Raw genomic sequence first — 25565 nt, 5'->3', positions numbered from 1 at the left:
TTGGATGAAGAATACCCTTACAAGGTAATAGGCTGCAGAAGTTACACAAGGCACAGCATGCAGGGTTAGTGGAAAGCTACACAGCACAGAGCTTGTTGTCAGAAAGATTTAACAGGAAAAGAATCGCTCACACAATCACTTACCCATTGACACTGCCCGAACTGGAGGATCCGGTGGACCATCGGAATTTACATGGTGTTCCATTGAAGAGTCGCCATTCAGGGTACCGTCCGAGTCCAGCACGATGCCATGTTTCTAAATAGAACACAAGTATGTGTCAGCTGCTGGAGAAAGGGCAAGTCATCCTTTGGATATGGGTAACGAAAATGCCTTTTGGATACTGGATATGAATGCGCATAAGCAAATCTAAAAAGGTACAGTACAGAAACTGCTATACAGCCTTTTACTTTGTATATCACTTTGATTTAGCTACAATAATTTTTGTACCTATTTTTATTACTTCAGCTTACATTTTGATGACATTTTCATCTTTGGCTGCCAAGAATACATGGGAAAAGACAGTGGGAGGCTGTAAAGTACAGCGACACAAGACTTTTCTTGTTAAAGGTCAACTGTGATCCAGAATCTTGGCATTTTCTTTCTGAAGACATATTTGTAACAGCAATAGGATTTGTATGATGCATAGAGGTATAGTCCAGATTCTATCTGCTCATCATCCTCCTTGTGTACTAATGTGTGCTTCTGCATGGAACTGGCTGACCTGCTGCACGTGCGCTTGGCAGGTGAAGACAGCTGTGTTGGTCTAGTGTTCATATGTGCATGCCTTGCTAAGAAAAACAATGTTTTGATATATGTAAATGAGCCTCTAGGGCCAACAAGGTTGTTACTGTTACTCCTAGAGGCTCAGCTCTCTCTGCAACGGCCATGCCCTGTCCACTTTAATTGGCAGGGCCAGATGTAATGACATTTTCACTCCCTGGCCCTGGCAATCAAAGTGCAGAGGGCACAGCAGTTGCAGAAAGAGCTCGGCTTCTAGGAGTAACAGCAACGTCCCAGTTGCTCCTAGAAGCTCATTTGCATATTTTTATTTTTTAGCAATGTGGGCACATGTGAACATGGGACCAACACAGATGCTTACAGCGCACTTGCAACAGGTCAATTGTGGTGGAAGCCCGCACCGCTATATATCTGTTTAAGCACTTTAGCAGGCCACTGCCGTAGACTAGAAGCTGAAGAGGAGATGCTTAAATGCTCAGACTGCCTGAGACTTAGTAGTCCTTTGTGCAGCACATGTGGTATTAATTATATGATATAAACTCACAACACTGCACATACATAATAAAACAGGTTAAAACTATATTCATTGTACCTTCAACACCTCCCTTAAGTGGGTCACCTCTTCCCTGAGGGCATCACGCTCAGTCCGAACAGGATCAAAAAACTCTTTTTGTCTCTCTAGAGCCTGCACTTCCAGAAGTAAGGAAGAAAGAAAAGGTAAGATGATACTGAAGGAGGCAGAAACACAGAGGGAAGCAAGTGTACAGCAAAAGTCATGTGAATTGGTGTGCAAGGTTTGAAGAAAATATATTACAAATCTGATAATATTATGAACAATGGGTCTTTTATATCATTTAGGATCCTTTGAGTTTAAGAGTGCATCTAGTTTTTTTTTCATATAGCTAGAAAAAACGTGGGTTAAGTATGATGGTAGTGTTATTTGAAACAGAAAGCTACAAAAAAGTACTAAAAGCGCATTTGTATTTAGTTTGCAATCTAAAAGGGTTTTCTGAGATTTCCTCTGGATAGAGCAACAACACTTTAGAGCAGCACCAGTACCTCGCAGACTCCCTCAGGAATGCATCAGCTCGTCCACAACCATAGATCCTCAACGGTCAACGGCTAGTATGTAGCCGAAACGTTGCAATTTATATACTTTTTGGTACATTGTTTATGGACATTTGGTGAATAAAGGACCCTCGTTTTGGATATGCTGCAGTCATCTGTTGGTTTTTCATTCTCTCCTTGTCATCAGTATCTAATTGGTAGGGGTTTGAGAAGCCGCTACAGTGAGTTGCAGCTCACCAAGCGCAGCGCCGTACATTGAATAGTGTCTGTGCTTGGTATTGCACTCAGTCCCATTCACTTCAATGGGGCTGAGCTGCGCCTAGGCCATGTGACCGATAAACTTGTCATCACTGGCCTAGGGAAAGCTGTGAGAAGGCTTCACAGAAGTTCGGGCTTGGGATCAATCGGTGTTCTGTAGATTGCTATTATTTTCCCTTATACCATGGTTATAAGGGAAAATAATAGCATTCTGAATACAGAATGCATAGTACAGTAGCGCTGGAGGGGTTAAATTTTTTTTTTTTTTTTAACTCACCTTAATCCACTTGCTCGCGCAGCCCGGCTTCTCTTCTGTGCTGTGTACAGGAAAAGGACCTGTGGTGATGTCACTCCGGTCATCACATGATCCATCACCATGGTAAAAGATCATGTGATGACCGGAGTGACGTCACCACAGGTCCTTTCCCTGTACACAGCACAGAAGAGAAGCCGAGCTGCACGAGCAAGTGGATTAAGGGGAGTTAAAAAAATATATATTTTTTTTTTTAACCCCTCCAGCGCTACTACTGTACTATGCATTCTGTATTCAGAATGCTATTATTTTCCCTTGTTACCATGTTATGAGGGAAAATAATAAAGATCGGGTCCCCATCCCGATAGTCTCCTAGCAACCATGCGTGAAAATCGCACCGCATCCGCGGATGCTTGCGATTTTTCACGCAGCCCCATTCACTTCTATGGGGCCTGCGTTGCGTGAAAAAACGCACAGAATAGAGCTTGCTGCGATTTTCACGCAACGCACAAGTGATGCGTGAAAATCACCGCTCATGTGAACAGCCCCATAGAAATGAATGGGTCCTGATTCAGTGCAGGTGCAATGCATTCAACTCACACATTGCACCCGCGCGGAAAACTCGCCAGTGTGAAAGGGGCCTAATAGTGGCAAAAACTAGATCAGATCCCATCCTAAGTAATTTGAAAAGCTTTTCCCTTATCTGATCTTTTAGCATGCAAGGGGTTGTCCAGCCTTGGGGTCGTCAACTCCTGGGATCCTCTCCTATCTCCCTGTCCACGGGCCTGCCGCTGCTCCGTTCCTGGCCGCTTCCTGTCCCCGCAGGACCAGGAAGTAGCTTTGTATGTTGACCGCCGCAGCCAATCACAGGCCTCAGTGGGTAAAGCGGCTTGAACCATCTCACAGAAGTGGTTTTTTTATGTTCAGGTAGACAAGGGTAGGGATCGACCGATTTTGTTTTTTTTATGGCCGACACCAATAATTTGTGAACTTTCAGGCCTATAGCCGATAATTTATACCGATATTCTGGGAATTTTAATTTTTGAAAAAAATAAAATAAATCCTACACAAATCTGCTGAAAATTAATGTTTATTGTTAATGTGTATTTTTTTTGTAAATCTTTAATACTTTGGTGTTTTATTTTTTTAACTTTTTTTCATTTATATATTTTTTTTTTTTAACTAACTTTTAGCCGCCTTAGGGACTAGAACCCTTGTCCTATTCACCCTGATAGAGATCTATCAGGGTGAATAGGAGCTCACACTGTCCCTGCTGCTCTATGCTTTGTGCACACAGCAGCATGGAGCTTACCATGGCATCCAGGGCTTCAATAGCGTCCTGGCTGCCATGGTAACCGATCGGAGCCCTACACTGCTGGGGCGCCGATAGGAGGAGCAGGGGAGAGGGGATCCTGGGGGGGCTTGGGTGGGGGGGCGCACTGCGCCACCAATGTTTTTATTACTGGGGTGGGGGGCGCACTGCGCCACCAATGCTTAATACTGGGGGGGAACGCACTGCGCCACCAATGTCTAATACTGGGGTTGGGGGGAAACTGCACCACCAATGAAGATAAATCTCTCATTTATTCATATACAGGAGGCGGGAGCTGGCTGCAGAATCACATAGCCGGCTCCCGACCTCTATGAGCAATAGCTGCGATCTGCGGCACCTGTGGGGTTAACTACCGCAGATCGCAGCTACAGCTCATAGAGGTCGGGAGCCGGCTATGTGATTCTGCAGCTCCCGCCTCCTGTATATTAATGAATGAGAGATTTCTCTTCATTGGTGGCGCAGTGGCCACAGCCCCTCCCCTTCTCTTGTCCCCTGTCCTTTCATTGGCGGCAGCGGCAGCAGCAGCACAGGGGGAGGAGACACTGCTTCCTTCTCCCTTGTGCTGCTAAGGGGAACCCGGAGAGCACTGACAACAGAGCGATCTGTGTTCCCCATACGCTATGGGAATATCAGCAAAATAGATGCAGATACCGATAGCGGTCAAAATCCTGAATATCGGCCGATAATATCGGTAAAACTGATAATCAGTCGATCCCTAGAAAAGGGAGGACCCTGAGGTTGTTTGCTGGACAACAACCTGTCAATACATCTCATGCATGAAGCCGCAGTCTTCAGGTTCCCTTACATGTGTTTAGACTGAGGGCGAGATTGCATATAGTCCAGACTCTATTTTTACTTACTTGGGAACTCATTAACTGCCAAGTCATTTCCCTGTTATAGTCATGGCTGCTCAGCCCGTAACAACTAACAGAAATTCTTAACAAGGATTCATACCCCTATTTTTTTATCCTTCCATTCTATGGTTTCCTTGAGGTCACAGATCTCACGGTCATTGATTTCTTGTTTCTGTTGCAGTTGGCGAATTTCCTAATTGTCAGTAAAGGGCAGCAGAAAGAAAGACAAAGAAAATAAAGGAAATTCAAGTGGAATCAAAAGGAAAGACTGGGCAAGACAGAAAAGAAGCAGGCATCAGCAACAGAATAAAGAAGCTAAGACACTCAAAATGCAGATGTAAATGTCATCACTAAAGGTCACCCCATTCTGTTTCAAGGAGACAAATAAAACTTATAAAGGGGTTGTCTCACTTCAGCAAATGGCATTTATCACACAAAGTTAATACAAGGCTTTTACTAATGTATTGTGATTCTCCATATTGCCTCCTTTGCTGGCTTGATTCATTTTTCCCACCTCATTATACACTGCTCATATCCAGGGGTTACAGACCCAGCTACAGCGCAGATACGAGGTGGCCGGCACGGGAGCCGCTGTGCATGTTTGCCTATGCACGCCCGCACAGTCCCAGCCACCAGAGAGGCCGGTGCTTTTTCCTGCAGTGTCCAAGCACAACCACCATTGATGGATTGCAGGGTGGTCGTAAACGCTGGAAACGAGCAGTGTATAATGTGATTGAAAAATTAATCAAGCCAGCAAAGGAGGCAATATGGTAATCACAATACATTAGCAAGTGCCTTGTTCTAAAGGGGTTGTCTCATCATGGACAATAGGGGCATATCGCTAGGATATGCCCCCATGGTCTTATACGTGCGGGTCCCACCGATGGCACCCGCACCTATATCGAGAACAGAGCCCCGCAAGTAAAGGAGGGCACACTGCGCCTGCGCAGCCGCCCTCCATTCATTTTCTATGGGGCCAGCTAAAATAGTCAAGCGCTGGCGGTACTCTCCGATTCACTTCTATGGGGAGCCGTCTTGGAGGTGGCCGGACCAGAGTCCTCCAGCCACCACTTTGCAGGGCTCCGTTCTCTATATAGCGGTGGGACCCACACCTATAAGACAATGGGGCATATCCAAGTGATATGGTCCCATTGTCCATGATGAGACAACCCCTTTAACTTTACCTACATGATAACTGCCATTTGCTGGAGTGAGACAACCCCTTTAAAGTTTTATACCCATCTCAAGCATTTGTTTCCCTCTATTGAAATCCTTACTAGAAAGAAACCAACTGCTGCATTCAGCACAATTTTCTGACGACCAGAATTTAAAGTTCACTGGCTCCACATTCCTTGGATCCTGAGCATTTGTGGGTGGTGCACACCGCCTGTCAATCAAGCACCCCTGTGAGGACCTCACAGCGCTGCTGACTTTGTTTTGCACACTCCCAATGCTACATGTACTATAAAGAACCACAGAACTTCTGTACATGCCTGGGAGCCATCCTATAGAGATACAGATAGGTGGCTGGGTAGTGGCAAGTGGGGGCTCCTGAGATTCTGGCCATTCACTCTATAAACTGAACGAACGGTATACACACGAGCAACCGCTGTCAGACGGTGGCGGACGTAACTGGAGACAATAGCTGCCAAACAGCGAATGGATCCTGGATGAATGGTAGATTTTTTATAAATTTGCCATTATATACATTTTTAGATTATGGGTTACACTAAATATCGAGATGTGAATATCCCTTTAACCAAAAGAGTAATAAAACGTGTGATATCTCATCCAAGTGAGTCAGTTTGTCCTTCCTTACCATCATCAGCGCCTCCCTCTGCTCCAAAGCCTCCTTCATCTCTGCCAGCTGAAAACGGAGGACCCCCTGCTCGTGTTTCTGCCGCTCACACTCCTGCCAAGAAAACACGTAGCATTAAACATATAGCAACCAACATATCCCCAGCTTGTGATCCTTGTAATAACAGGTAACCTTAGCAGAGTTAGAACAGGGAATGCATGTCACCATTTTTGAACAATACGATATAGAACAAACCAACCACTTCTGTAAAATCTAAGGCATGTAAAAGTTACTGAGAAACTACATAGCCAGATACATTACTATCCATGTATTCCTAAGGATAGTGTAAGGACAAACAATTCAAATATTCTTTAGAGATTTAAGATTATGTAATTAGGTGCGCGTTCATTTTTCATTTGTGTATTAGGAGAAGGTTTAGTTGGGTCTTTTAACACTCAAATTCTAAAAAAGGACCATAAGGGCAGAGTCTGGTAAATTAACAAAAAATAAAATAAAAAACAGATAAGGGAGAGGACTTAAGAGTATTTTCTAAATAAAAAATAAATAAAAATTATGTTCATCTATGAAACGATGACTAACAGCATTAGGTAATTCCAAGGAAGTTTTTCGATCCCTATATTTTTATGGTCATACACATGTTGTGATGTGCTGCTACATGTAAATGAAATGTGATACTATACGTCAGGTGATTTCTGCTGCCCTTTCTCCTAGCAGGATATGGCGGAGGTAGAGAAGCTGAGCTCTGTAATATACAGTACAGGCTTTTATGGTTTGGACGGAGCATGATTTGTTATGAGCACACAGTGTAAATGCCTAGAGGACTCCTAGGACAGACCGGGAGAGTCCCGATTACTCTGCCTACAAGTGTGTGGGCGCAAATATCAGGTCTCTCCTAGGAGTCCTGTCAGGGTTTACTCTGCTCCAGATCAGATCAATCTGTATAATCAGAACTCCGCTCGTCTCCATGTATCATATCCTGCTCTCAGATATGGCAGCAGAAATCACCAGACAGGTTCACTTTTGATAATGACTGAAAGCAGTACACAGCAAAGGTACACAGTACATAAACTTTTGATAATGTCTGTCTGGCACATCGGCTCTGTGATAGGAGTCTTGGTACCTGGGATCACCACAACAGCTCCCACGTTAACCATGCTGACTGCTCTGGCAATGGATTTGACCATCAATGCATTAAAGGTCCCATTCCTGCAATCAAGCAGGACCAGTTTGGGTTCCTGGCTTCCCATGAAGTCTACATATTGCTCAATGACTGCTGTGTAGTAAATAGAAGCAGCAGCAGGATCAACAATGCCAGGGACTCTCAACAGGGGACTGTTTTCTCATGTAACCGGGTTTCCTGTGGATGCTCCAGTTACAGTGAAAACTGCAAAAAAAAAAAAAAAAAAAAAAAAAAAAAAAGTGCAAATGACCCCCCCCCCCCCCCCCCCCCGAGGAACTTAATGTCTTCTTGACAGATATATGTAACAAGAATATATACATAAAAAAAATATATATATCTTTTGTACACTTCAACCCTAAAAAAAAATTAAAAGATAAAAACAATATACCGTATGTTTTGACTATAAGACTTGATAAAAAGTGCCTGTGTCTTATAGTCTGCAGTCAGGGTGCAACAATGCCAGACCTCCCTGACTGCTTCCATGGTTCGGCAGGGCGTTCATACAGCGCTGTGCACAATCAGTGAGAGACAGACACTGATTTATGTGATTAATGCAGGCAGGAGAGGGGGAGGAATGATCAGTTCAGCACATGGAGATGAAGGTCCCAAACTGCAGTAAAAGGAGATGAAAAATCCCAGTAATTGCAGCTGAAGGCTCTTTGATAATGTCAGTAATGTCAGTGTGGGCAGGGCCAAATGAGGAAGCAGATAAGGTAGTTGTGAAAAAAAACATTAAGGGGCATTTTGGTAGGTACAAATTATCCCCCATCCTCATGATAGGGGATAACTATCAGATTGGTGGGGGTACCACCGCTAGGACCCCCACAGATCATGAGCATGGGGGCCCCATACCGTGCAGGCCCCTTGCTGCTCCCCTAAAATGACCGAAGTGGCTGGTCGCACATGCTAGCACCCACTCTATTCATTTCTATGGGAGTTCCAGAGACAGCCACACGCTTTACTCGACTATCTCTGGAGTTCCCATAAAAATCAATGGAGCAGCTTGATGAAGCGAGACAACCCCTTTAAACCACCAGGGAAGTTTTAATAAGCAGAATTTTTTTTTCTAAGTCTTATAGTCAGGTGCGACATATAGTCCAAAAAAAAAAAGTGGTATTTTCCTAAAATAGGTATTAAAGGGGTTCTGCGTTTTTTTTAAACTGATGATCTATCCTCTGGATAGATCATCAGCATCTGATCGGCGGGGGTCCGACACCCGGGACCCCCGCTGATCAGCTGTTTGAGAAGGCAGCCTTCACGCTGTTTACTGCAGGCCCAGTGACGTCACGACTAGTATCAATGGCCTTGGCGGGGCAAAGCTCTGTTGACTTGAATGGAGCTTAGCAGCGCCCAGGCTAGCGATACTAGTCGTGACGTCACTGGGCCTGCGGTAAACAGCGAGACCACAGTGCTACCCCCAGCGCCGCTGCCTTCTCGAACAGCTGATCGGCAGGGGTCCCGAGTGTCGGACCCCCGCTTATCAGATGCCGATTATCTATCCAGAAGATAGATCAGTTTAAAAAAACTGCAGAACCCCTTTAACAGACAGCCCTATTTATCAAAAAAAAAAAAAGGGCATAAAATTTTTGGGAGGTGCCCCCAAATAAAACATATCTAGGGATGAGCGAATCGACTTCGGATGAAACATCCGAAGTTGATTCGTATAAAACTTTGTTCCAATTCTGTACGGAGCAGGAGCTCCGTACAGTATTAGAATGTATTGGCTCCAATAAACCGAAGTTATTACTTCGCGAAGTCTCGCAAGACTTTGTGTAATAACTTCACAAAATAATTTGTACTGTAAAAAAGAATTTCCCGAACTCAGGTTTGGTTCCAAGTGGTACCTTGGAACTGAACCAGAGTTCAGGAAATGTTTTTTTTTACAGTATAAATTAATTTATGACGTTATTGCGCAAAGTCTCGCAAGACTTCACAAAGTAATAACTTTGGCTCATCGGAGCCAATACATTCTAATACTGTACGGAGCTCCTATTCCGTACAGTATTGAAACAAAGTTTTATGGAAATTGACTTTGGATGTTTCATCCGAAGTCGATTCGCTCATCCCTAATTAGGTCCATTAAATTACCACATGCCCAAAATCACTAAACAGTGTCTGTTAATTTAGGACATAAACACTATGAATGAAAATACTTAAATATTACTTTATTATATGTTCCCAAATACCTTTCAAAAGGTAATGGCTTGTTTTGTCTAGGGAGCAACCATACAAAACCTGTCCTAATCACACTGCAGGACAAGTCACTTCACAACACTGAGCTAAAGCGCTGCCTCATCCTCCTCTCTGCTCTACTTATCAAGGATTATAAACCTGAATACAGATTATAAGATCTTCAGCCGTATCTCTGAAGGACTGGAGTTCATGAGAAGACATGAAGTACAAAGAGGACAGCAAGGGTGTAGTAATGAGCAGCAGCACTCGTATGCAGTCTCCATTACCACAGTCTGCCTGTCCGTCCTCTCTGTACTTCATGTCTCCTCATGAACTCTATTTCCAGAAAGATTCCGCTGAAGATCATTTGTTTTCAGGCTCATAATCCCTGACAAGTAGCAGAGGAGGATGAGGCAGCTCTTTAGCTCAGTGTTGTGAAGTAACTTGACCTCCTGTGTGATTAGGGCAGGTTTTCTGTGTACTAATAGGACGGCGGACATTTTATTTCTCCTAATGACTGCTCCCTAGACAAAACAAGCCATTATAACTAATGAAAGGTATTTGTGAATATATTTATAATAAAGCAATATTTAAGCATTTTTAGTAAATTTTATTTTTCTTGATTCGCAGAGAACCCCTTTAAGCAGTTATTAGGGTTGTCTGTCCCAATAAGGCGGCTTGCAGCTTTTACAACTCACTTTCTGTTTATCTTCATACTGACGCCTGGACTCTGCCAGTTCTTCTTCCAGCTCGAGCAGAACCTCCCGTAGAGTATCCACTTGATATTGAAAGGATGTTTTCTCGTTGTCTAACTGGGCATTGGTCACCATAGACCGCTTGTACTTCTCCTCCACTTCTGCCAAGGAGTCCTGAAATAAAATTAGAAACGGACCAAATAACAGTTAATACTAAAATAATAAATTAATTGTTACTATTAGTAAAAACAAATTAGCAGTTCAGCAATATGAAACAAAGGTTTAAGGTTTTTAGTTTGGCTGCACACCTCTATGTCCATCATATCCTGTCAAAGATTAGTGTCACACAGTCTAGTACCTTCATCTCCTTCAGCCCTTGCATGTATTTGCCTTCTACATCCTCAATCTGCTCCTTTAACTCACTGATCTCCTGACAAAGGGACAAAGAATGCATAGGAATAAAGCAGCGGCCAAGACAAAGTAGGTAAGAAAATAGAAGAACACACGTTTTGCATGATGTAGCATTCCTACAGGGGATTAAGGAGAACGTCACATGTATCTTCAACCAGTGGCAGAAAGATTAGCAGATTGAGGGTAAAACAGCTGTGCACAGATGGAATAGAACTCCAGCCAGGACAGAAGACCAAATAGTCCAGGCACTCCCTAATCCTGGAGCACATCAGGACAGAATGAGAACATTTTATATATTCCTAACCTATAAATCTGCTGTGGTTACAAAGACTTCAGAAACAATGGGATATGATTATACATTCCAATGACTGCTTATGCAAGAGACATAAAACAATGATAATAATGTATATGGCCGTGGCCAAATCACTCGTGTTAAAAACAGAATATCACCTAAGAGAATAATATAGGTTTAAAATACAAAAACTGAAAATTACCTTATCCAACCCCTATAATGCCCCCAAAAATGCCCGGGCCCCTCATATTGGTTATACTTACACCGCTCCATGCCACAGCATCTCCCTGTTGGCTCCCTCGCTGAAAACATCTGGTTTAAAATCACCTCAGCCAATCATTGGCCGCGGTGGAGACCAGATCCCCTTGCGTCATGCAACCGTTTGTCAAGACATAAGAGGATCCTCTGCCAGCCTCTGTCACCAGTGATGGGCTGCAGGCGATGTCTAATCGGATGTTTACAGCGAGGGAGCCCAGCAGAGCATCGTAGGCCTGAGGAGGAGGAGCGGGGAGCCAGCACCGTGAAGCAGGTAAGTCATTTCCCTTTACAGGTCCAGCCATTCTTGCACAACCCCTTTAAGGGGCCTGTACACAAAGGCTACACTTAAACATGTAAGGCTACTTTCACACTGGCGTTTCTGGGTCCGCCTGCGAGATCCGTTTCAAGGCTCTCACAAGCGGCCCAAAACGGATCAGTTCAGCCCCAATGCATTCTGAATGGATAAGGATCCGTTTACAATGCATCAGTTTGCCTCCGTTCAGCCTCTATTCCGCTCGGGAGGCGGACACCAAAACACTGCTTGCAGCATTTTGATGTCCGTCTGACGAAACTGAGCCAAACGGAACTGTCCTGACTTACAATGTAAGTCAATGGGGACGGATCCGTTTTTACTGACACAATATGGTGCAATTGAAAACGGATCTGCCTCCCATTGACTTTCAATGTAAGTCAAAATGGATCAGTTTGTATTATCATGAACAAAAAAAAACAATTTTTGGTTCATGGTAATGCAAACGGATCCGTTCTGAACGGATACAAGCCTTTGCATTATAGATGCGGATCCGTCTGTGCAGATACCAGACGGATCCGCACCTAAACGCAGGTGTGAAAGTAGCCTAAGGATGTCAAAAAAAAAGCACACACAAAAATATAACAAGCTAAAAATTTCACATGGGAACTCCTTTCCGCCTGGCACAATTTCCAATAGTAGTATAATAATATGCAGACAAATAAATAAAATAAAATCAGGGTTGTACACATCTTTGTATTTTTTGTCTGCATATTGCCCACTGAGTGCAGTATGTACACCCCACCTAAGTACAACGATTCTTCAAAATCCTACTGTGTGCTGACCAGTGGTGGGAAGATACTCTGCTCAGTACTTACTCATACATAGCGCCACCAATGCTGATGTCTCTGCTGCGCTCAGACTGGCAGCGGCTCTTCAGCCCAGGTTCTGATCAGACGTGTTTGAGTTCTTCTGTTCAGTTACTTATACTCTATATGCAGCTAAACAGGAAGATTAAGGAACATATCCGGTCAGGACTTGAGCAGAAAACCTGTATTCAGACCCAGCGATCAGATAAGCACAGCGTAGACAGCTGTATCAGCAGTGTGACAGAAGAGTAAGGGTACTTTCACACTTGCGTTGTTTGATTCGATTCCGGCAGGCAGTTCCGTTGCCTGAACTGCCTGCCTAATCAGGCAAACTGTATGCAAACGCATGTCATTTTTTCTGACTGATCAGGCATTTTTCCGACTGATCGGGATCCTGATCTGTCAGAAAAATGCATTGCAATAATTTTTTTCTCATTATTAAAAGAAGGACGGATCCGGCATTTTGAATGTCGCATCCAGCACTAATACATTCCTATGGAAAAAAATTCAGGCAAGTCTTCCGTTTTTTTTCGCCGGAGATAAAACCGTAGCATGCTACAGTTTTATCTTTTCCCTGATCAGTCAAAATGACTGAACTGAAGACATCCTTATGCATCCTGAACGGATTACTCTCCATTCAGAATGCATGGGGATATGCCTGATCCGTTCTTTTTCGGTATAGAGCCCCTGTGATGGAACTCTATGCCGGAAAAGAAAAATGCTAGTGTGAAAGTAGCCTAAGTCTACTTTCCCACTTGCATTTTGGCTTTCCGTTTGTGAGATCCGTTCAGGGCTCTCAGAAGCGGTACAAAACGGATCAGTTTGCATTCTAATGCATTCTGAATAGAAAAGGATCCGCTCAGAATGCATCAGTTTGCATCAGTTGTTTGCATCATCTTTTGCATCAGATGAACACCAAAACGCTGCTTGCAGGATTTTGGTGTCCGTCTGATGAAACTGAGCCAAACGTCCTGGCACATAATGTAAGTCAATGGGTACGGATCCGTTTTCACTGACACAATATGGCACAATAGAAAACGGATCCATCCCCCATTGACTTTTAATGGTGTTCAAGACGGATCCGTCTTGGCAATGTTAAAGATAATACAAACGGATCCGTTCTGAACGGATGCAGACGGTTGTATTATCTGAACAGATCCGTCCATAACGGATCCGTACAAAACGCGAGTGTGTAAGGCTACTTTCACACTGGCATTTTGAATTCCGTTTGTGAGATCCGTTTCAGGGATCTCAAACGGTTCATAACGGATCAGTTTCGCCCCAATGCATTCTGAATGGATAAGGAATGGATCCGTTCAGAATGAATCAGTTTGGCTCCATTCCGCCTCCATTCCACTCTGGATGCGGACACTAAAACGCTGCTTGCAGCGTTTTGGTGTCTGCCTGGCGATGCGGTGCCAAACGGATCCGTCCTGACTTACAAGTCAATGAGAGCAAATCCGTTTTCACTGACAAAATATGGTGCAATTGAAAACGGATCCGTCCCCCATTGACTTTCAATGTAAGTCAGGACGGATCAGTTTTGACTTCATAATGCAAACGAATCCGTTCTGAACGGATACAATCGTTTGCATTATAGGTGCGGATCCGTCTGTGCAGATACCAGACGGATCGGCACCTAGCGCAGGTGTGAAAGTAGCCCAAGTACTAAGCAGACTATCATTCATCTACAGGTCAGCACACAGCAAGATTTTCAAGAGAACCCGGAGAACCACTGTTACAACAATTCTACAATGTGAATAAGTAAAGATTATTACAGTGATTGTGATACTGCAGAGATAGCAATATATTGGGAGCAGCGTTCCTTTGTCCCCACGAGGCACGGATAGTAATATATCTCTCACTCTACAAATGATCAGATACTGCAAGTGAAGGTAGTGTAGATATTATAAATATATGGCCAGAGTATATAGGTAGATACTAGCAAGAGTGGCAATAAATGTAGAGTTAGAGACAATAATAAGATCTTCTAATCGATCTCTGAAAGAGTGCTTTCCAACAACACAGTGTAAAGTGAAAATACATGATTACCTGCAAATAAGAACACCACACATTTCACCTTCAGTGTCCCATAATAAAGCACTGTCCCCAGTGACTGCTAAGAGTAAAATGGATAATTGTCCCTGCTATCCCCTGATAGTTTTAAACCACATTTGGTCTCTTTTCTGTCTTTTGGTTTTAATAAATTACTAATAAAATATGTCGTTTTATAATGTAGTAGTTAGGACCCCTAAAGGGATTTTGTGGTCAATTGGCCAGTTGTATATTTTGTTACTGTACACTGTAACGACCCAGCAGCCATTACTGCGTCAAATGCAACAATTAAACAACGTAAATCAAGCTTGCAGAGTATAATAAAAAAAACGTTGCAAAATGCGTGGCTCAAATCCTAACAGGCAGCAGGTGTCTAGACTCAGAGAAAACAAGTTTTGGGTAACTTGAGAATCTAAAAAGAAAAGCAATTGGATGAGGACAGACAAGACGGGAAAAGAACAGGTAGAAACAGGTTCTATAACAAATGAGTGATGAAATAATAAAAAGAAGGTGAATGCTGCTTTATAAATAGTACAGTACCGAATCTCCGGGGTATAACCCTTCTAAAGAAGACACAAGGAGGGACATTTATGAAGACCGGCGATTTAGACGTCGGTCTTACTCCATGTCTGCTGCTTGATGCGCCTAAGTTATGTATAGGTGCCGGCCTCTACATAACTTAGGCACTTTACCAGCGGCTGCGCGACTTGCCTAAATCTACGCCAGCTCCCTAGCTGGCGTAGAGTTAAGTCATTTTCTATGCCAAAAACAGGCATAGAAAATTATGAATCAGACTGGCCTGTCAGCCGATCAGCGCCACAGACCCTTTTTCCGACAGTGGCGCTGGTTGGGGAAAGTTGCAGATGCCCTTTGCGACCAAATCTGCGCCAAAAAGTAGCATGCTTTCCATACTAAATAATCTCCGAAGAATCTTGTCTTCTCTACGAGATGGTCTTCAGAAGAGGTATCACTGTAAGGACTCATACACCCGACCGTTGGACGTTTTGTAGTCCGCAAATTGCGGATCCGCAGAACATGGATACCGGTCGTGTGCATTACACATTTTGTGGAACGGAATGGCCGGCCCCTAATAGAATAGCATAGAATAGAATGTAATGCGGACAATAGAACAAAGAGTCATTTCTGTTTTTTGCGGCCCCATTGAAGTGAACGGGCCGCAAAAAATCCCATAACGGACACGGGGAAAAAAATAAGTTTGTGTGCATGAGCCCTAAGCCGTGTGTATCTTGCAGTCGGCAAAATGCGGATCTACAAAATACAGAGGACGTCTGTATTGTATGTGACTTCAATGGGTCCGTGGTCATGTTCCATCTTTTGCAGGGCTGACATACAGATGTGGAAAGCAAACTGATGTCTCCCGAGTGCTTTCCGCATCCGTATGTCTATTTTGCAAAAGATAGAACATGTCCTATTCTTGGCCGCAAATGTGGACCACAGACCCATTAAAGTCTATGGGTCCACAAAAAAGGCAGCTGCAACACAGACTAAACACTGATGTCACCCATATTTTGGGGACTGCAAAAAACATATTGTCATGTGAATGTACGCTAAATCTGGCAAATTTCTTTTAATACAAGTTACTGTTTGTGCACACTCACCTTTATTTCTCTAATCGATGCCTCTGTATCAACCGATATGGAGGTGTCTCCGCTCCCCCTACGTGAGGATGTCCCACCCAATGAAGCAAGAGTTGCTGCAGACAAGCTGGAGACAGGTCGGCCACTCTGGAACAGAAAGTAAGATAGGTATTGTTGATGTAATAGTCATAAAACATGACCATACAATATTATGATAAATTAACTAACTAACTGGCTGGCAGCGATCATGTGTACTGTATGTAGACGGCATGCCACACTTCCGGTCTGGCAAGGACATTAACCATAGTGCTGGAACTGAATGCCATTTGCAGGCTCCTGAAAATGTTTGCCCATTTTCTGACAACCCCTTTAACTAGAGCTAAGAGACTTGCACCAAGTTTTAGGCTGCAATCCTCATTCCTTTGTTAATATTCAGAAAATAAAAAAGCGGGGGGGGGGGGGGGGGGGGGGGTGGGGGGGGGGTGGCAGTGTGTCTTATGGTGCGAACGCTAATGACCGCTTCCATTATGAAAGCGGTCATTAGTATGCAGGAGGTGCGGGGAGCAGTGAGTGTAGCACTGCACTGGCTGTACTCACCACTCCTTGGTCTTCCGGGCGCTGCACTGCATGTATCCTAACTGCGCACAGCGTCAGGACATAATGCATGTAGGAGCACACTATAACCTGACGCTAAGCAGCAGAAGAGTGGGAGCAGCGAGTGTCAGTCTACAGGAGGAGAGGCAAGCTCATTTTTATTTTGTTGTCTGATGAAGCATGGGGGTCTAATCTGAGGAGGAATGAGAGATTATCTGAGGAAGAATGGAGATGTGATAGGTGTCTGATCTGAGGAGGAATGGGGGTCTGATCTGAGATCTGATGAAATATATTTTTTTCCTTCTCTATATCCTAGGTACGTCTTATGGTCCAGTGCGTCTTATGCAGTGAAAAATGCAGTATATAAATCTAGCATGAACTGTGTGAATGTGCCAAGTGACTGTGTGATCTAAGACGATCTGTCACAAAACACACATAAAATGGTAAAACAGTGGCTGCTGGATTTATTCCGCTACTAGAGCCTGACGCGCTGAACAAGTCCATGTTGGTTCTGAGTGAAGAATTACTACATGGTAAAAGTTGCTAGAATTTGTGTAGTCTTTCAGTTTTAGTGTCCCTCTAATCTAAACAGCAAAAAAGGAATGAAAACGAAATAAATGAACACCTTTAAAAATAGGACAATCCCAAAAATAAGACAATCACAGTAACATGCTATAAATATGGTGTTCGGAGGGGGCAAACAACTCACCTTCTCTGCAAAGTCTTTGTCTGATCTTTCTTCAACCTGAAATGTTAAAAAATACAGAAGTTAAACTCTGAACAGAAAGCTTTTAATCCTGGGCGTATTAATTCAGCACAAACAAATATCTATTGTCCTGTTAATAAAAACGGTTCTGAATTTGTTAATTTTTTTTTCAAATTGAAATTTTATACAAGAACTGGCACACAATGAATTTCATGCCCACACGCACTCACTCTGCTTACTGAAGGGACAGACACATCTTCAAGATGAACCTGTGAATGGACGCTGCCACTGGAGGACCCACGCCGAAATAATAGTGGGCCTGTGGGTTCTGAAGACTGATTAAAGAGGACATGGTTGCCATTATTTATACTGAACTCTGTAATAATCAGTTGTGGAAACACAGACTCGAGGATTCTCTAGAGCACATTGTATAATAATGCATTCTTCAAGTGTACCACAGCTACATGTCTCTCTCTTAAATACAGAATTTTTAATCAGAATTACATACTGGTAGTGGTGTCTGACTAAGGCTACTTTCACACTAGCGTTAATGTTTTCTGGTATTAAAATCAGTCATAGGGTCTTAATACTGGAAAAAAGCGCATTCGTTTTGTCCCCATTCATTGTCAATGGGGACAAAACATAACTGAACAGAACGGAATGCTCCAAAATGCATTCTGTTTGTTCTCATACCGGAGAGCAAACTGCAGCATGCAACATGACCCACAATGCAAGTCAATAGGGACGGATCCGTTTTCTCTGACAATAGAAAACGTATCCGTCCCCCATTAACGTTCAATGGAGTTCATGACGGATCCATCTTGGCCATGTTAAAGATAATACAATGCAGATGGTTGTTTTATCAGTAACAGAAGTGTTTTTGCTGAACCCTGCCGGATCCAGCAAAAACACTAGTGTGAAAGTAGCCTAAGCAGTATTATGCCTCTAGGATCACTTCCAAGGAAGATCAGAAATAGAATTTCTTTACTAGACAAGTCAACAGGAGAAGAAAGCAATTTAAAGGGCATCTGTCAGCCTCTAAGCGGGGACATTGCTGTTTCTCCTACAGGCTCTGCTCTCTCTGCAACTGCTGCGCCCTCTGCTGACAGGGCCAGGTAGTGTACACATCATCACGCCTGCCTGCCCCTGTCAAAGTGCAGAGGGCACAGCAGCTGCAGAGGGAGTTAAGCCTCTAGGTGTAACGACAACACCCCCGTTGCTCCGAGAGGTTCATTTGCATATATTAAAACATCATTTTTCTCCGCAATGCAGACACATATGAACATGGGACCAACACAGATGCCTTCAGCTGCCAAGCGCACAAGGAACAGGTCACCCAGTGTCATAGGTACAAATCTGCTGACAGATGCCCTTTAAATGCCATGTGAAAATAACCTTACGGTACATCCACACAGGAAACAATGCAAATGCAGGTTTTGCTGTGGATTTACCAGACATTTCACAATGTGCACTGCATCGCAGTGGAAATCTGCAGCCCAGATTGACATGCTGTGGATTTAAAAATCTGCCCAGCAGGTCACTGTACACTGCAGAAATTTCTTCAGCACCATGTGGATGACACTTTCTCACCCACTTTCCTGGTACTGAGATACTCTGCGGATTTACCGCATGCAAATTCTTGATGCCAGATACACAGTGTATCCATCCCATGAGGACACACCCTTATACAAAACCCTTTACAAAAAGACATTAAAAAGGGACAGAGTAAAAGCAGTCCTCACCACTGGGCTGGCACGGGCAGAGCTGGCACGAGAGGAGGCACGAGATCCAGAGCCCACGTAACAACTGTACTCAGAGGGCTTTCATAGTCACGCAGCAGAGAAGTGTAAGGAAAGGAACATTAGCATGACAGAGGAAAAGAAACAGAAACAAGGAGAATGACAAGAAACAGTAAATCTGGATATAGAGATCTAGAAAAGTATGAGCGTCTGCGGAGCTGAGCAACGTAGGCCTTCATATTTACCTGACCGCCAAGACCTGGCCTGGTCTCCATTCACAGGCCTGTCAAACTACTTCTGCTGTAACAACCACAAGCTAAGTGCCAGGCTACAATAATCAAACAGGCAGAATGTTTTCCGGAATACAGCTCAGATTAACATTCCTCATATCGCAACGCTCCGTGACATGTGTTCTAGGACACTGTGTAAAGTGCAACTTAGCCATTCATTTAAATGCCCAAAGCTTATAAAAAGAGAGCGGCCAATACGACTCTCACATGTATGAAAAGGTTTCCGCAGTGAGGTAGTGATCGTGAGGGCGGACATGTTCCTGAAGTTCTTCTTAGAAAAACTGCAGACAACAGGATTAGTGTGTTTTAGCAGCAGGATTAGGTGAAGCTTCAGTGGTACATATACACCAAGGCGACATTCACATGACCGTACGTGTTTTGCGGTCTGCAAATTGCGGATCCACAAAACACGGATCCCGGCTGTGTGCGTTCCGCATTTTGCGGACCGCACATGGCCGCCACTATATAGAGAATGCCTAGTCTTACACAAAAATAGGACATGCTCTATATTTTTTTGCGGGGCTGCGGAACGGAACAACGGATGCAGACGGATTAAATGAATGGGTCCGCACCTGTTCTGCAAAATTGCAGAACGGATGCGGATCCATTTATATAGCCATGTGAATGCACCCTAATGCACAGAGCTAGCTAATACTTACAGTACATTTAAAGTCCTTTAATCTAGCATCGGAGTCCTATAGTTACCGGATTACAAAACATCTTGGATTTTTGTAACTTGCTTGTAAAAAAAAAAAAAAAAAAAAAATGCAAAATCTGCAACTATAACCACTTTAAGAGGGTTGCCCCACAAAATATATTGGAACACCTGGAACTGAATACATTTGTATCTAGATGTAGATAGAAATGTAGTATAGCCACTGCGTTATTCAATAAAACGTATCTGTAAAGCGCCACCTGCTGTTTGTTCTTTGCCTTATTTCTCCACGCACCTTAGTAACATCACTTAGGTGGATGCACATGCTCAGTTCCATTTGTGATCGGACATCAGTCATATCAACCATTAGGCTGCTATCATACAGTCAGTGTTTGGTCAGTGATTTCCATCAGTGATTGTGAGCCAAAACCAGTAGAGGAGCCTCCACAGACATGAGGGGAATGATTTGCACCTCTTCTGCGTTTTTGACCCACACTTGGTTTTGGCTCACAATAACTGACCAAACACTGATTGTGTGAAAGTTGCCTTAGGGAACTTTCACACTAGCGTTATTCTTTTCCGGTATTGAGTTCCGTCCTAGGGTCTCAATACCGGAAAAAAAACTGATCAGTTTTATCCTAATGCATTCTGAATGGAGTGCAATCCGTTCAGTATGTCTTCAGTTCAGTCACTGTACGGTTTTGTGGACGGAGAAAATATCGCAGCATGCTGCGCTATTTTCTCAGTCCAAAATTCCGGAATACTTGCTGGAATGCCGGCATTATTTTATATTGAAATGCATTCATGCCGGATCCGGCCCTAAGTGTTCCGGAAAAACAGGCTCGGTTTTGCGGACTACGCATGTGCAGACCTTTAAAAATGTGAAAAAGATAAATACTGGATCCTTTTTTCCAGATGACAACCGGAGAGACAGATCCGGTATTGCAATACATTTGTGAGACGGATCCGCATCCGGATCCGTCTACAAATGGTATCCGTTTGCATGCAGCCTGCCGGAATCCAGCAACGCTAGTGTGAAAGTACCGATACCTTTAAAGGGAGCCTGTGGCAGCAAAAATTACACACCCAATGAGACAGGACACACCCCTGAACTGCCACTTTGAAATAAATGTAGCAGAGCAACTGGAACAATGAATGGAGATCTCTGGATCCATGTTCCACATTTATAAATGTCCAGATTTTTTACATTTCTAATCGGATAAGCCCTTTAATGACAAGAATTTGATAATTATTCTGCTCAATCTTCTGCTTCTGAGATTACACATTACATTGAAATCCTGTGCAGGAAATAAATGCCAAGTTATCACACGTCAGGTGAAAGGAATTTCACTGTAGTGGATTGCTAAACTCAGTTTCGACCACATCCCTTACTCAACTTGTTTTGCAGTGGCCCTCTCTTAGCATACGGCCACATGTTTAGGTTTTCTGATGCAGTTTTTGAAGCCAAAACCAGGAGTGGATTCAAAAAAGAAACAAAGTTGTATCTGTCCTTTATACTTTCTCTCCTTTTATGATTCACTCCTGATTTTGGCTTCAAAAACGGCATAAAAAAATAAATAAAAAGGAAGAGTGTGGCTACAGGGACACGATTCACATTACATGTTTTTTTCCCATGCGGATTTTTGTGTGGGGGAAAAAAATAAAAAATAACAGAGTAACACGGTACCAGCAAAGTGATTGAGATTTCACAAGTCTGACGTACACTTGGCCTGTGTAGACACTGCTCCGAAGTAGAGCCTGTGCACTTGCTCTGCTATGGGATCACTGCTAGGGATGAGAGAACTTCAAGGTTTTTAAGTTCGATTTCGGGAATGTGCCACATTGCGTTATAGATTCCGTTACCACGGACCATAATGCAATTCCATGACGGAATGGATAACGGAATCCCTTTAGAGGCATTCCATTATGCATTCAGTCATAATAAAAGTCTATGGCCAGCATAACGAATCCGTCCTCTCCTGCATAACGTAAACGGGGCGGATCCGTTATGCTGGCCATAGACTTCTATCATGAGTGAGTGCATAACGGAATGCCTCTAAATTTGCAGGGTTTCTCAACTCCGGTCCTCAGGACCCACCTACCGGTCATGTTTTCAGGATTTCCTTAGTATTGAGCAGGTGACATATTTAGTGTCCATGCATCAGGACTTACCACAGGTATTCATTCTGTGGGATATTCTCAAATCCTGACCGGCAGGTGGGTCCCGAGGACCGGAGTTGAGAAACCCTTCTTCTAAAGACATTCCGTTATGGTCCGTGGTAACGGAATACATAACGCAATTCAGCATGTACCCAAACTTGAAGTTCGGTCATCCCAAATCACCGCGAACCTGACTTCTACAGCATTGCCATGTAGCCGTACCCTAAATGTCCAGCCCTGTCAATTGAGCAGCAGGTGGGCACTTCACCTGAGGGGGCAGCCCTCCACAGGTGAATAAGCCCTGCTGATGAGACTAATCAATTTGCTTCTCTCTAGGCAGGATACATTTATATTAGTGGCACAGCCCCTTTAATTATTATTGATAGACCTGGTCAAACCCTTCTGATCAATTTTGGTATAGCTACTTTTGCCTGGAATAATAAACTGCGTTTGTGCCGTTACAGTGCATAATGGTGACCAAATGTACGCTATAATGTATGAATTTTTGATTTTACATATCTTTGCAGGCTTAGTTTGAGCATGCTAGTTTTTTGTAGAAATCTCAGCATGTTCTGATGTTTTTATCATGCCTTCCCTTTTACATTTCCACTCTTTTGCCACTTTATTAAAATCCAAAATGCTCAGGAATGAAACAAAAACAAACATACATCACAAATGACCTATATAGAAGGATTAATAGAAGAACTCAAGCAAGGAAAATAATCTCACAGGTCGTGAACTTGAAGATCGCCGGCTACTGCTGGGGACACCCTCATCGTACAGAGACCCCTACCAGCAAGACAGAAAGCAGACAGTCAGCTGGGGTACAATGATGAAAACAGATAAGAGGAGGAAACATGTGCGATCATGTCGCAGCAAAGAATGAAAATGGATAGACTGAGAAGCGACCCACCCGCTGTGATCTGGAAGGCAGAGAATTGCAGTTCAATAGTGATGGCTGGAAAAAGAGAAAATTAAAGTTTGAGCAAAAAAAATGAAAAAAAGAAAATAGTTTTGTCTTTATGTCAAAGACGGACAGGACAAGCTTCAGCATAACTGTATATATCACTCCACGTCAAATACATTAGAACACAACCTCCACTAGCTGGCAAGGTAAAATTATAAAAGTTCCACACAAGCATGCAACAAGCTAAAGTATTTGCGGTTATAACATGGCTGCAGACAAGAGGTATGCCCAAAGAACTCTAATGTATCAGGTCCACGAAGAGCAGACCAGCCAATCCGTCCTAAACGGAGCACACAAGAAAAGGCCTCGGTGAGAGGGGCATTTTGTACCAGAGTATGAGGCTTCTTGCACACGAACGTATTCTCTTTCCGTGTCCGTTCAGTTTTTTTTTGCAGACCGTATACGGAACCATTCATTTCAACGAGTCCGCAAAAAAACGGAAGGTACTCAGTGTGCATTCCGTTTCCGTATTTCCGTTCTGCAAAAAAATAGAACATGTCCTATTCTTGTCCGCATTACGAACAAGGATAGTACTGTTCTATTAGGGGCCAGCTGTTCCGTTCCGCAAAAAACGGAATGCACACGGACGTCATCTGTATTTTTTGTGGACCGCAAAATACATACGGTCGTGTGCAAGAGGCCTAAGGCTGCATTCACACAACCGTGGGAGGCCGTGCCAGTTTTGCGCTCCAAACGGATTGACTTCAATGGGACCACGATACGCAGCTGAAGATAGAACATGTTCTGTCTTTTGCGGTGAGGAGGCAGGGACCTGGAAGCACACGGAAGCCGTTGCCTCAGTGCCCCAAAAGAAAGGACATGTCCTATCTTCGACCGCATCTCACTAATCGCGGGGTCTGCACTGCAATGCAGAGTGGACACTGACGATGCCCATGTTTTGCAGATCTGCAGTCCTCAAAACGGTCACAGCAATCCCATGGTTGCATGAATGCGGAGTAACTGTCCATTCTCAGTCTGTAACATCCTGAGTAGGGATGAGCGAATAGACTTCGGATGAAACATCCGTAGTCGATTCGCATAAAACTTTGTTCTAAGGGCTTGTTCACACGACCGCAAATTGCAGTCCGCCAAGCACGGGCACCGACTGTGGCCCAGCCGCATGGGGATCTCGGACCCATTCACTTGAAGTGAATGGGTCTGCATCCGTGATGCGGAATGCACACGGAACGGTGCTAGTGTATTGCGGATCCGCAAATGCGGGCCGCAATACGGCAACGGGCAGCACACATTCGTGTGAATGAGCCCTAATACTGTACGGAGCTCCTTACTGTATTAGGCCTCATGCACACTAACGTATTTAATTTCCGTGTCTGTTCCGTTTTTTTTTTTTGCGGACCGTATATGGAACCATTCATTTCAAAAGGTCCACAAAAAAAAGGGAAGTTACTCCGTGTGCATTACGCTTCCGTATGTCCATTCTGCAAAAAAAATAGAACATGTCCTATTATTGTCCTCATTACGGACCATTAAGGTCCTTAAACAGGTACTGACTACTTGTATCATGGATTGGCACTCGATACTACCAGAAACCTGCTCGTGTAAAAGGATCCTTGCACGTTGTCACATGATCAATGAACATTTTACATATAGAAGATTCACCCCTATAACGAATTGCCTCAAAATTAACAAAAATAAAATCCCAACTTCCAGATGACCACACCACTGCACACCAGTATACCCCGGCAAGCAATGCAAGACGTGAAACTGTGCACTAATCAAAAGCCGACCAGAAAGGTGGAGAAGCTAGCGGAAAGGAACAGACCCGACTTCCATTGTGTACAGTCTGCTGCTGGGACTTGGCTGTGTGTGGAGCGCTGGCCAGGCTGGGGTCAGAGTAATAGGCGCTCTATACGGGGAGACAGGAAGAGGCATGAAAGATGGAAGCTGTTCACAGACAATAGCGCAGAGACAGCGTTAACCTTTCAGCTCTACAGCACGCAGACATGCACCGCATCACACAGCAATTCCTGCCTGCCAGTTACCGTTCACTTCTACGACAAGAATGTGAAATTGTATTGTCCAGTTTGTGCTGCTAATGACATGCAGCCCTCTCAACGGTCAGTGCATGTAGAATCTGCCGGAATACCGCACCTCGAGGAAAGAGATTTTATGTTCGACAGACTTTGTAATAACTCACATTCATGGTCAATTCATCATCCTGTAGGTAGAAGCAAAGCAAATCTCGGCCTCTGTTCACACTAGCATCAACAATGGAAGCAGCGACGCTGTGAAGGATTCACTTTTCAATGGATCCAAACAGATGTTGATTTAACCAATGACTTTGATGGGCTACATCGGGGACGCAGAACTTTTGACAGCAAGAAAAGTGT

General features: G+C 43.8%; 1 protein-coding gene and 1 long non-coding RNA gene across 26 annotated transcripts in view; one reads left to right on the top strand and one right to left on the bottom strand.

Annotated features, from left to right (window-relative positions):
* Nucleotides 1-25565, bottom strand: part of LRRFIP1 (LRR binding FLII interacting protein 1) — a 134670-nt gene that overhangs the window by 20838 nt on the left and 88267 nt on the right. For 8 of the 24 annotated variants that reach the window (XM_044302772.1, XM_044302773.1, XM_044302756.1 and 5 more), the window contains 13 exons: nt 24998-25081; nt 23161-23205; nt 22977-23036; nt 19146-19223; nt 17634-17738; nt 17407-17442; nt 16125-16250; nt 10729-10800; nt 10374-10544; nt 6324-6416; nt 4605-4697; nt 1331-1423; nt 144-255 (listed from right to left, as the gene is read on the bottom strand). In XM_044302772.1, the coding sequence (XP_044158707.1) occupies nt 144-255; nt 1331-1423; nt 4605-4697; nt 6324-6416; nt 10374-10544; nt 10729-10800; nt 16125-16250; nt 17407-17442; nt 17634-17738; nt 19146-19223; nt 22977-23036; nt 23161-23205; nt 24998-25081 (1168 nt within the window). The remainder of the gene's footprint in view (nt 1-143; nt 256-1330; nt 1424-4604; nt 4698-6323; nt 6417-10373; nt 10545-10728; nt 10801-16124; nt 16251-17406; nt 17443-17633; nt 17739-19145; nt 19224-22976; nt 23037-23160; nt 23206-24997; nt 25082-25565) is intronic. The other 16 variants (XM_044302765.1, XM_044302766.1, XM_044302767.1 and 13 more) reach the window with 11 other exon arrangements.
* On the top strand, nt 237-6316 carry LOC122944467. 2 transcript variants are annotated; one of them, XR_006391019.1, is made up of 4 exons: nt 237-374; nt 466-648; nt 1421-1455; nt 4686-6316. It is a non-coding gene; the product is annotated as an uncharacterized LOC122944467 (long non-coding RNA). The 2 variants fall into 2 exon arrangements; XR_006391020.1 differs by having other exon boundaries at nt 1421-1532.

Source organism: Bufo gargarizans, chromosome 8 (genome assembly GCF_014858855.1).
Source record: "Bufo gargarizans isolate SCDJY-AF-19 chromosome 8, ASM1485885v1, whole genome shotgun sequence".
NCBI classification, from domain to species: Eukaryota; Metazoa; Chordata; class Amphibia; order Anura; family Bufonidae; genus Bufo; species Bufo gargarizans.
This window is presented reverse-complemented; position numbering and strand designations above follow the sequence as displayed.